Source organism: Phocoena phocoena, chromosome 18 (genome assembly GCF_963924675.1).
Source record: "Phocoena phocoena chromosome 18, mPhoPho1.1, whole genome shotgun sequence".
Classification (NCBI taxonomy): Eukaryota; Metazoa; Chordata; class Mammalia; order Artiodactyla; family Phocoenidae; genus Phocoena; species Phocoena phocoena.
Window position 1 is genome coordinate 66,547,065 of NC_089236.1, and position 12,507 is coordinate 66,559,571.

General features: G+C 39.7%; 1 protein-coding gene across 1 annotated transcript in view; it reads right to left on the reverse strand.

Moving 5' to 3' along the window:
* Positions 1–596: 596 nt before the first annotated feature.
* UGGT2 (UDP-glucose glycoprotein glucosyltransferase 2) overlaps positions 597–12,507 on the reverse strand; it is a 163,637-nt gene continuing 151,726 nt past the window's right edge. Inside the window, exons 37-39 of the mRNA XM_065895938.1 lie at positions 8,024–8,140; positions 3,483–3,609; positions 597–619 (exon numbers count right to left, since the gene is read on the reverse strand). Coding sequence (XP_065752010.1) covers positions 597–619; positions 3,483–3,609; positions 8,024–8,140 — 267 coding nt within the window. The remainder of the gene's footprint in view (positions 620–3,482; positions 3,610–8,023; positions 8,141–12,507) is intronic.

Genomic DNA, 12,507 nt, shown 5'->3' on the forward strand with positions numbered 1-12,507 from the left:
TAGAAACATTAAAAAAATACAAATACTGCATAGGATTAAAACATCATATGGTTTAGAATAAACAAAATAATTACATTGTGACACTACTTCCATTTTAAAACAACAGTTAAGGTGTAAATGGGCTTACTTTAAAAAAAAATTATTCGGAGATAACCATGAGTCCTTCTTTCTCAGAAGAAAAAACACAAAATAGATTTCTCTAATTTAAAAGCATCTTTTGAATGAAGAAATATGGATGCACATAGAGCTGGAATATCCAAACATGTAGATGGTTTGCTAATTCCCCATGAGGACCAGCTAGTCAGATACGTTCTTCTACGTGGTTATCTGGCAAAATTATCACTTTAACTGGTGAAAACACTGTTTTAAGCAATCGGGAAAGAGGACAATCTAGTTTTAAATACTCAATGGCCATTGCTTATATAACTTAAACTTATTCAATACATTAAACACATGTATTTTTAAATAATTTAAATTGAAGAATATGTCACTGATCCTTAATGAAACTTTCAGAAGTCTTAGCAGTAGTTCCACATTTCCCCAGCAGGTGGCAGATTTCTCGTCATACTTTCTCATCTTCTTAACACAGGCCCGTGCTAGAGTTCATCATGTGTCAGAACTGTAGGGGAGGAAAGTTTATTTAGCTCCTGAAATCTCAAACATCACATTAGCTTAAACCTGACTGAGGTATGAATTAATATAATAAAAAGCATAGGTGCCCCCTGAGGATCCTCTTGTTAGTTTAGTACCTACTTGCTTCATTATGTGCCATAAGAATAGCTCTTTCTATGTTATGGTATCTGTTACATTGTATCATAACTCCTTGCCTCTTTACCCACCTAGAAGCCAGGTCCCATGACTCTATGAGAACAAGGACCACACCTTATTTATCTTTGTTATCTTCGGGACCTAGCACCCTGCCTGGCAATAGAGGCCTTGAACAGTACCGACAGATGACTCACCACGTACAAAGTATCCTGTTATTAATGTAACGGGACAACAAAAAGCAGACGACGTATATGGTCCTCATCTAAGATGGGAGGACAGAGCATTCAAACACAGACACAAATACTGTACAAATGTGAGAATCGGTACTAGCGAAGACCCTTAGAGATCAAAATGGTTTCCTCACCTTCTGCATCACTGAGCTGTCGCATACTGATTTAAGAACACTGAAAATTCAAAATGATATTTTCAGGCAGAAATTAATTAATATACATTTAAAATGGATCCTGTTCCATAATTCAAGATGGCAGACTATATCCCTCCACTAAACTCCACTGGAAAGATAAATATAAAAGGGAATAGCAATAAAGACAATGGGAGAAGTGGTTACAAGACAACACTGGAGCAGAGTTATCAACGAATTTCTAAACGCGGAAAACAGAATACACAGCTGACATGATGAGTTGATTTTCTTGACAGAGAAGCCTGGGAAAGCCTCCTAACAGAAAACACTGGTGGGGAGTACATCACCCAGTGAAGCAATTAACTGAAGGACTGTATGGAAAATCTGTGCACGTCAGCTCTCCACTCTCATTCCTTCTTCTGCATTGCAGAAAGAAACAGCCTGGTGTTTATTCCAAGATTAAAAAGTGGAAGGCTAAAAATAGAACAGTTTGGGCTTCCCTGGTGGCGCAGTGGTTGAGAGTCCGCCTGCCGATGCAGGGGACATGGGTTCGTGCCCCAGTCTGGGAAGATCCCACATGCCGCGGTGCGGCTGGGCCCGTGAGCCATGGCCACTGAGCCTGCGCGTCCGGAGCCTGTGCTCCGCAACGGGAGAGGCCACAACAATGAGAGGCCCGCGTACCGGTTAAAAAAAAAAAAAAAAAAAAAAGCAATAAACCCAAAAATCTCTTTTGTAAAACCTCTCTTATTTATATATATAACCATACAAAAACATATATACACAGACATGCAGTTTTTCTTTAATTAAGATGTGGGTCAATAACATTATAAATACTCTATAACCTATTTTTTTAACTTAAAAATTTGCTGTCAGCACAAATCTGTCTCAATTCTCTTGAAAGGCTACATTATATTTCATTGTATGTATCAGTGTTTATGCAATCGATCCTCTATTGATGGACAGATTCTGTTTCATTATTAAAAACAATGCTGTAACAAACATGTATATATATGCATAATTTTTCTCGTTTAAATGTAAGTTTCTTGTGAATTGCTGGGTCAAAGGGCATATATTTTAATTATTTATGCATATTATAAAATTTCCTTAATTTATACAGCTACTGTAGGTAGGAGAGTGCTTACTTTTCAATACCCTTGCTAATGCTGGGTATTATTAATCCTTTAACTCTTTCCAGTTTGAGAAGAGAAACATTTCATCTTAGTGTTTTATACCTTTAAAATTGCTTGTGAGGTAATTATGTGAATTTTCCTTTCTTCCTTTCTTTTTTGCCTTCTTTCCTTCTCTCCCTTTGAAAACAGTTATACCACTTAGAGAATAATCTTTCTTCTTCTGAATTGAAATGGCATCTTTATACTACAGTATTAAAAATGCTTGGGTGTGTTTTAAATACTGAACTTCTCAGACAACACACACTGATTTTGTGAAGGAAAACAGAGTCAAGATGCAACAGAATTTCATGCTTATATGAGAAATTTTATATATAATCATTTCAGCCTCCCTAAAAAGTAAAGCTGAGGAAAATAAGAATTATATTCTGAACTACTAGAAAGAATTACTGTGAGGATTAACTAGTCTAACCTGTGAAAGTCTCTAACCTACTGACTGGAACACAATAGAAGCTCAGTACTACTTTTAAAAAAGAGCAAAGGACAATAGAGACAGGCACTGACCAGGAAAGGTGATTATGAAGGAATCAAGAAGTTAATATCAGCTTTAAAAGAATATCCCACACACATTTATTGGTGTTGAGGATTTATGTAGGGTGATGATGAAATGCTAAGGTAACCTCAGTTTTTTATTTTACTTTTTTTTTTTTTTTTTTCAGTTTTTTAAGTCTAAGAAATGGAAACAAATCAGTCCAAATCACCCTCTAGTCATGACCAAGGCTACTAGATCCAGGAACCAACTTTTCATGGGGAAACCTATACCATGTACCAGATTAATTTAGGAGACAGGAAGTAATATTGTAGTTAGCTATGTAAGGCTTTTATTAAACTTCAGGGCTTGGATTTTCATATTTAGGAAATTCAGTGTGTCTTAAAGACAAGTGTTTCTTTTACTTTTTTCACCTCTACATTATGTCAGGAGGTTAATACTACACTGACTATGTGATGATCTGAAGCTATATCCATGGGGGAATAGATTCTCTATCCATGTTTTAAATTTGCGAGCTTAATTCCACATAAAAATGAAATTTGTAATCAAGTCACAGACTTTGGTAAAGAAATTCTGACCTAATCATTTGATAACTTCACCAAGAACTGAGTCTGTAATCTATTCTAATTTCACTTAATGCAACACATGGTTCGTACACCACTGCAGAATAACTTACTTGCATTTTTCTTCTTGTTTTCAAGGTGATCTAATAGTTGTCGTATCTCAGTATCATACTCCACCCATTCTGGGACAATCCTGGCAGCAGCTTTTAGTTTAGGTTCTTTTGTTTTGGGGTTATTGCACTGAAAGTTTAAATAAAGGTTTGTTAATAAAAGAAACCATGTTCGAGGAAACATAAAGGAAATACTTGAGGACACTGCTATGTCACTAGAGCAAACAAAATGCATTTTATAAAAAGCAGGGCCCTAGGTACTAAGTACTTGAAATACCGGAATTAGTTTAATAGAGAAAGGATCAAGTGAAATGACAAATCATAGTTTACGTAAGCAGTAAGTATTTAATGCAAACACCTCAATCAGAACTTTAAACAAAAATTGTTTAAAGACTTTTTGATGGCTCATAAGAAGTCTGTCAAACAATTCTGTAAAATGTTTGCACAAAACACCCAATTATATGACCATCCTGTAAAAGAACACAGAAGACTATATTAATAAATATTTGATTGCCTTTTCTTCAGACTAAAACCTGGGTTTATATACTTTATGTTTTCCATACACAAGACTATTTATCAGCCTTTAGAAACGTCTTGAGTTTCTTTGGCAAAAGCATTCATCCTCTTTCACATGCCTCTGTTCTCATTAGCAGTTATGATATTAAAAATCAGTTAACTGGAACTCATTTGTCAAAATACTGACAGTTGTGAAATGCAGAGTAGCTCATACATCTCCACACCTTAAAAATATTCAACTAGCCCGCTTAATAGGCACAGTGGAAAAGCAATGGACTTGGATCCTCAGTCCTCATGGTTCCAGTTTTTACTGGTAGTAAGACTTGGACGGTCCACACTTACTGGTGGTAAGACCTAGTCACTAAACTCTGTGTGTGTGTGTGTGTGTGTGTGGCGGCAGGGGTGTGGGCAGTGGCAGAATCTTAGTGTTTTTCATCTGCAAAGGACGAAATTAAAACAAGATCATCTACAAAGTTCCTCTAATATTTGATCAATTTTAATTAGCAGTTGGTCCTATTATAGAGTTTCTTGGGAAATTAAATCAAGGTTAAAAGGCAAAAAGTAGAGGAGGAGTTTAAGAAGGTTCTGACTCTGGATGTATTTGAAGGTACCGCTGACAAGACTTGCTCATGGGCTGGATGTGAATTGTGAGAAGAGAGAGGCATCAAATATGATCCTAGTGCCTTTGGCTTGAGCAACGTAAAGAATGGAGATGCCACTGACTGAGACAGGAGAGACTATGGGAGGATCATAAACTTTACAGAGTTACACAAGCATCCTGTCTGCTCTTCACGAAGGCTTAACAAAGAATGTGTCCTGAAGCTCACTTCTACGTGGCATTTTCTTATAGTTGCCCCAACTTGCTTTCCCCTTCATCCTTCGTGCCTTATGGGAGAGCTAAGTTATGAACCGTGAGCCTGTTGTCTTATTTATTTATTTATGGCTGCATTGGGTTTTTGTTGCGGTGCGTGGGCTTCTCATTATGGTGGTTTCTCTTGTTGCAGAGCACGGGCTCTAGGCATGTGGGCTTTAGTAGTTGTGGCTTGCGGGCTCAGTAGTTGTGGCTCGTGGGCTCTAGAGTGCAGGCTCAGTAGTTGTGGCTTGCGGGCTCAGTAGTTGTGGCGCACAGGCTTAGCTGCTCCGCGGCAATGTGGGATCTTCCCGGACCAGGGCTCGAACCCGTGTCCCCTGCGTTGGCAGGTGGATTCTTAACCACTGCGCCACCAGGGAAGCCCGGGCCTGCTGTCTTAATCCCTTCCTCATCCAGCATTTTCAGTTCATTGCATTGTGGAATATTTTCTGAAGTAATATATTTCTGAAGTAACTTGAAAACAGTATTTTCTTTGTAGAAATTAATTTCACAGGCAATGTGTTCTATAAAGACGACAATGGAACTATATTCTAACTATGTCAGAAACTATTAAAACAAAAACACTATGTTTGTCCTTAGTGTATTCTACAATTCCCCCCACCCCCACCCCGCTACAATCTCTATCAGCGGTGCTTAAGTGGGGTGACCACGCCCCACAGGGGAGCTGTGGCCAGGCCTGGAGGTATTTCTGATTGTTGTAATGGCGGGGGCGGGGGGGGGGGGGGGGCGGGCTATGGCCACCTAGTGGGTAGAGGCCAGGGATGCTGCTAAACACCCTCCGGTACAGTGCACAGGTCCGCCTCCACAACAGGGAATTACTTGGTCCCAGATGTAAATAATGCCCCAGCTGAGAAACCTTGATTGAAAGGGAGTTGAGACAGTATCATGACCTTCACAAACACTCTCGTCCTCACCTTCAATACCAGGAATCATGCTTTTTCCTCTCCATTAGGCCATTTCCTTGGGATTTTTCTTGTTAACTTTTTCCCCAAGAAGATGACCAAAAATAGCATGTTCTTCCATTTTTATTTTAAATGTTTCTGTGGGAGAGACGATGTTGTCCACCAAAATTTATGTCACTGATCCTTCTTCTATGTAGACCTATTGCTAGGAAGTGGCTGCCCATCAAGGAATGACGATCCTTAGCTCCTCTTACAACTGGATGTGGCCACACGACCAATTCCTACCACAGGGCCAAGGCCTTCAGGATCAGGATGTATTCTCCACACTCCTTTCTCCTTTCCCTCCAGATCAACACTATCCAATAGAAATATGATGGAAGCCACACACGCAGCTCCACATTTTCTAGCAGCCACATATAAAAATGTAAAAGGAACGGGTGAAATAAGTTTTAATACTATATTTTGTTTAACCCAATATTTCCAAAATGTTATCAGTCAAAATGTAATCAATATAAAAATTAGTAATGAGATATTTTTACATTCTTTTTATTGTACTGAGTCTTCAAAATCTGATGTGTTTTACACCTTACGGCACGTCTCAGTTTACGCCGGCAACGTTTTAAGTGCTCTATGGCTGCATGTGGCATGTAGCTGCCATACTGGATGGATCAGCTCCAGATGGACACAGATGATGACAGGACCCCAGAGGATGAAGAGGCCATACGATGGATGGAGACTGGTCCCTGAATCATGATGTACAGGGAAGCTGCTCACTGATCGGACACCCACTTAGGTCTGAACCTGGGTGTATGTGAAACCATGGAAACATGGGCATTTGTTAGAGCAGCTCATGTGAATCTAAGTACTAAAGAGCCCAAGGAGACCTTATGTCACTAACATATGAGTCACCACCTTATACAACATAACCTTAACATTTTATGTTATGTTCGGTAATGTTCTTGACCTCTCTTTAGAAATTTCCGTCGCTTTCTTCTTACCAATGCCATCGTGTTTCTGCTACATTCTATCCCCTATGATTGCAGTCTAACATTTTGGCATGCTACTTTCTTTCTATACCTTTCTATACATATCTGGAGAAACATCCCTATATTTTATTGCCCTGTCTTATTTTGTTCAAAACTATGAGTTCTAACATTTTGACAGTCTGTTCTTCAGTGAAGATCTTGTAAACAATTATTCTATACTTCTAGCACATAAAAACAATATGGTCAGAAAAAGAATAATATCTTATACTATTAAAGATAATATACAGTATTGGAATATAATGTCTAGACAGCTGGATAATTAAGTTAGTTTAAAATATTTCAGGTCTAGATTTAAACTGTGTAGCAAAAACTGCTTAAAATGAAAATCTAAGAAAAAAACTTCTCAAAAATAATGAAGAAAAATAGACATGTATAGGATAATTTCAGTCGACAGAGTTATTTTGGTTGTCTCTATTTGGGAAAATTATTGGCAAGGCAACTAAACTGATGGCATGTTAAGATGGCAGCTAATCCATAAACATTTCAGCCAGCTCATGGCCCTTCTTTCGAAAGGCCTTGTGCAGAAAAGAACGAGCACAGCAGGCCTGGGACCACTACTCTTAGGCCCGTGCTTGCAAGGCTGGCCCTTGGCTGGCACCTGGGAACTTGGGTTTCAGGAGTGTTCCCACCGTTCCCGTCTAAGAATGGCTCACTGTGCCTAAACTGTGCAAACGTGTGGTTTACGGTGACCACCTGCCTTCCTTCTGGACGCTGGGAATCTTGGCACGTGCCAGGCAGAGGGGGGCTTGCCGTGGCCAGGCCCCCAATAAGAATCCTGGGCATTGGGTTTCTGGTAAGCGGCCCTGATAGACCACCGTTCACACGGGTTGTTGTACTTCTTGTAGCGTAAGGAATTAGGGTTTTCCTGGGTCACTTCACAGGGAGAGAGCTCTGGGAAGCTTGAACCTGGTTTGCTCTGGACTTCACCCCATGCGCCTTTTCCTGATTTTGCTTTGCGTTCTCTCACTGTAATATCTTCACAGCCATGATTCTGAGTCCTGTGAGTCCTCTTATTGAATCATCAAACCTGGGGGTGGTCTTGGGGGCCCCCAGCACAGCCCTCTACTTGCCAACCTAGGTAAATGTAACAGTCAATAACAGACTGAGCAGCAGGGTGCCCTATGTGTGCCATTCCGTTTGTAATACAGCAAGTATTTCTACTGGAACACTTCCGCATCTGCTCATACAGAGGAAGATGCAAACACTCACCAGGTCGATTGTTCTGGCTCTCTGTTTGGATTCATCATCACACCAGGTTTCACACCACAACCAGTCTTGGGGAAGAGACTTAATGGCAACTTGGTAAATCATATTGTTGGGAAGATCCTACAGAAAAGACGAATGATTTAAACATAGAGGTAGAGAAATTAGGGTCAGAGTGAAAGAAGTTGAAGATTCATTTAGATTAGAAACAGATCCTACAAAAACATGCAAATCTCAGGTGTGTCTGTATTTTGAAGCTTTAAATACTTAATTTGACCCAACAGTCTTGTGTCGTGAATGACCCTGTGCACTGGAACAAAGACCGCACCTGCCCTGGGCTTCACCCCCAGCATCCGAGGTGGAGAGAGACGCCCAGAAACCCACCATTCCACACGCCCTCTCTACCTCTTATCTGCCTCGAAACACCAGGATTAATCACGTATACCGTGTCTGCTATTACTGTTTATGTAGTCAACACCGCACTCTCCAGATTCTGAGGTGACTTTTCATTTCCCTATCAGCAAACTGTGCTCCACAAATATTTTCACATTTCTGCACACTCAGAGCTTTCTAAGCAAAGATCGCTGGCACCTGGGTAAAAGGATGTGTAAATGGCAAATGAGCCTAGTAAGTTAAAGACAGAGACCTCTGCAGAGATTTAAAGACACCTTTCCCAGAGATACCTGCTTATATATGCCAGGGATTGCAGAGCCCTTCCCAGAGAATATTTGTTTACATTCCAGAGCAAAGGGCATGTTTCCTCTCTCTCCCGGAGGGCACCAGCAGTACTTGTGTTAGCTGTCCCATCTAAGTTCCAAGATTCATAATTTTAGGGTTCTTCTCTCAACACTCCTATTAATCATCATACTGGAAGTTCTAGCCAATGCAGCAAGACAGGAGAAAGAAAGAAATGGTATAAAGATTGGAAAGGAAGCAATAAAACTGTCTTTCTTTGAGGATGACAGGATTGTTTATGCAGAAAATCCTAAGAATCAGTAAAAAAAAAAAACTCCTGGAACTAATAAGCAATGATAGAAAGGTTTCAGGATACAAGGTTAACATACAAAGGTCAATTGCTATATACCAGCAACGAACAATTGGAATTTGAAATTAAAAGCACACCATCATTTACATTAGCACCAAACACCACCCCCGAAAACAAAAAAAACAAAAAACCCCAAATAAACCTAGGTAAAAAATCTAACAAAATATGTTCCTCTACACGAGGAAAACTATAAAAGTCTGATGAAAGAAATCCAGGAACATCTATATAAATGGAGAGATATTTCATGTTCACAGACAGACTTGATAGTGTTAAGATGTCAGTTCTTCCCAACTCAATTTATAGATTCAACGCAATCCCAATGAAAGTCCCAGAAAATTATTTTGTGGGTATCAACCAACTCATTCTCAAGTTTGTATGAAAGGCAGAAGACCCAGAATAGCCAACACAGTGTTGAAGAAGAATAACAAAGTCAGAGGACCAATACTACTGAATTTGAAGTCTTCATATAAATTCTGTAGTAATTAAGAGATTGGTAATGGCAGAAGAACAGACAAATACAGCAAAGGAACAGAATAGAGAGCCCAGAAATATGAGACTTCTTTGTATTTTCTGCTCAATTTTTTCCTGTAAATCTAACACTGCTCTAAAAAAAATAGTCTATTAATTAAAAAAAATAAAAGCTAGTTAACTGTTCCCTCTTCCTGGGAATCCATTCTTTAAATCCTTAAACAACCTGGTCTGCCATCTTATCTCAGCCATGTTCTCACATGGCCATGTCCTGGCCGAGTCCTCTATAATTTCAGTTTCATGCTCCCACTCTCTGACAACCTCTTGATTTTCAGCTTACTCCATCAAGTACTCAGATATCAATACCTTTTGACCCCCACTGGGACCTCCAATCAACTGATCCTACCACTATTTCACTGTCCTTTACCCCCTGATGTCTTCACTCCCCCACTTCCTTAATTTCCATGGTTAATCATTATATTTAATCCCTTGAATATATTCTCAGTTGTCTTACCATTCTCGCATTTAGTTGTACTCGCTTGGCAAAATTATAGTCCTGGTTAAATCCAAACTCTGCACCTGCCTCCACGCAACTAAACATGGCTGGCGAAACACACAGACACATACACTGCACTATACTATTTTATGTTCCCATCAGCAGTGTATGATGGTTCCAAATTCTCCATATCCTTGCCAGAGCTTTTACTGTCCTTTTTATTATAGCCATCCCACTGAGTATGATGTGGTATCTCATTGTAGTTTCGACTTGAAGTTCCTAATGACCAGTGATGCTGAGCATCTTTTCACGTATTTATGGGCCATTTGTACATCTTCTTTGGAAAAATATCTCTTTAAATCCTTTGAGCAGGACTTCCTTGGCGGTGCAGTGGATAAGAATCCGCCTGCCAATGCAGGGGACATGGGTTTGACCCCTGCTCCAGGAAGATCCCACGTGCTGCAGAGCAACTAAGCCCGTGTACCACAACTACTGAGCCCACATGCTGCAACTACTGAAGACTGCACACCTAGAGCCCGTGCTCCGCAACGAGAGAAGCCACCGCTCGCCACAACTAGAGAAAGCCTGCACACAGCAACGAAGACCCAGCACACCCAAAAACAAAAATAAAATCCTTTGAGCATTTAAAAATTGGTTCTCTTGGGCTTCCCTGGTGGCGCGGTGGTTGAGAGTCTGCCTGCCGATGCAGGGGACATGGGTTCGTGCCCCAGTCCGGGAGGATCCCACATGCCGTGGAGCGGCTGGGCCTGTGAGCCATGGCCGCTGAGCCTGCACATCCGGAGCCTGTGCTCTGCGACGGGAGAGGCCACAACAGTGAGAGGCCCGCGTACCGCAAAAAAAAAAAAAAAAATTGGTTCTCTTTTTGTTTTTAAATTATAAGAGTTCTTTATATGTTCTGGATACTAGTCTCTTATCAGATATATGATTTGCAAATATTTTCTCCCATTCTGTGGGTTGTCTTTTCACTTTCTTGTGTCTTTTAATGCACAAAGTATTTAATTTTGATGCAGTCCTATTTTTTCTTTAGTTGCTGGTACTTTTTGTTTCATATCTAAGAAACCATTGCCTAATCCAAAGTTACAAAGATGTACACCAATATTTTCTAGGATTTTTATACTTGACCCTCTTACATTCAGGCCTTTGATCCATTTTGAGTTCGTTTTTATATATGGTGTTAGGAAGGGGTCCAATCCATTCTTTACACGTGGATATGCTGTTGTTCCGGCACCTTTGCTGAAAAAGCTATTCTTTCTCCATTAAATTATCCTGGCATGCGTGTCAAAAATCCAGTGACCATAGATGCATGGGTTTATTTCTGGACTCTCAGTTCTAGACCGTTGATCTATACATGTCTAACCTTATGCCAGTCCATTCACTGTTCCTATTTAAAGGGTACAGTCTGATAAGTTTTACATACAAATATTCCTGTGACACAACGATCACAATCAAGCTCATTGAGTATATCCACCACTCTCAAGTTTTTTTGTGCCTTTTTGCAATCCTTCCTGCCTGTCCTTTCTACATTCACCTAAGCCAGTTAGTTCCTGGGCAAACACGAACTGCTTTTTGTCCGTGTAGACTGGTTTGCATTTTCTAGAATTCTGTATAAATAGAATCGTGCGATATGTATAGTTTTGGCTTGGCTTCTTTAGATCAGCGTAATGGCTTTTAGATTCATCGATGTTATATGTATGAATAATTCATTCCTTTTTACTGTGGAGTAAATATACCACAATCTTTCTGTCCAATCTCGTTTTGATAGACATCTGGGTTTGTGGTAGGCAGTTTCTGATACGGCTCCCGGTGATCCGTGCCTCCCAGTATTCATTCTTTTGTGCAATTATTCCTCCTGGAGTGTGGCTGGACCTAGTGACTTCCTTCTAACAACAGAATATGGCAAAAGTAATGTGATGTCAGTTTTCTGGAAGAGCTTGTGTAGAATTGATACTATTTCTTTCTTTAATGTTGAGTAGAATTCACGTAAGTTTGGTAGAATTTAGAAGCTATCTGGGCCTGGAGATTTAAACTAATTTCTTCAATTGTTATAGGGCTATTCAGGTTATCCATTTCATTCTGAGTGCATTTTGGTAGTTTGTGTCTTTTAAGTAGTTTGTCCATTTCATCCAAGTTGTTGAATTTATTACCATAAAGTTGTCTGTAATAGTTTCTCATTATTCTTTCAATATCTGTAGATACTGTGCTGTCATGTCTCTCATTTCTATATTAGTAATTTATGCCTTTTATCTTTTTTCTGATCAGTCTGGCTAGAGGTTTATGTTTTCTTAATTTTATCAAAGAACCAGCTTTGGTTCATAAGAAAATCTATGGAAACATACCATTTTTCCGTTTTTTTCATTTCATTGATTTCCACTCCTTAATTATTCTCTCTTTTCTACATACTTTGGTTTCAAATTTGCTCTTTTTTTCTAGTTTCTAGGTAGAAGCTGAGGTTGAAAGCCT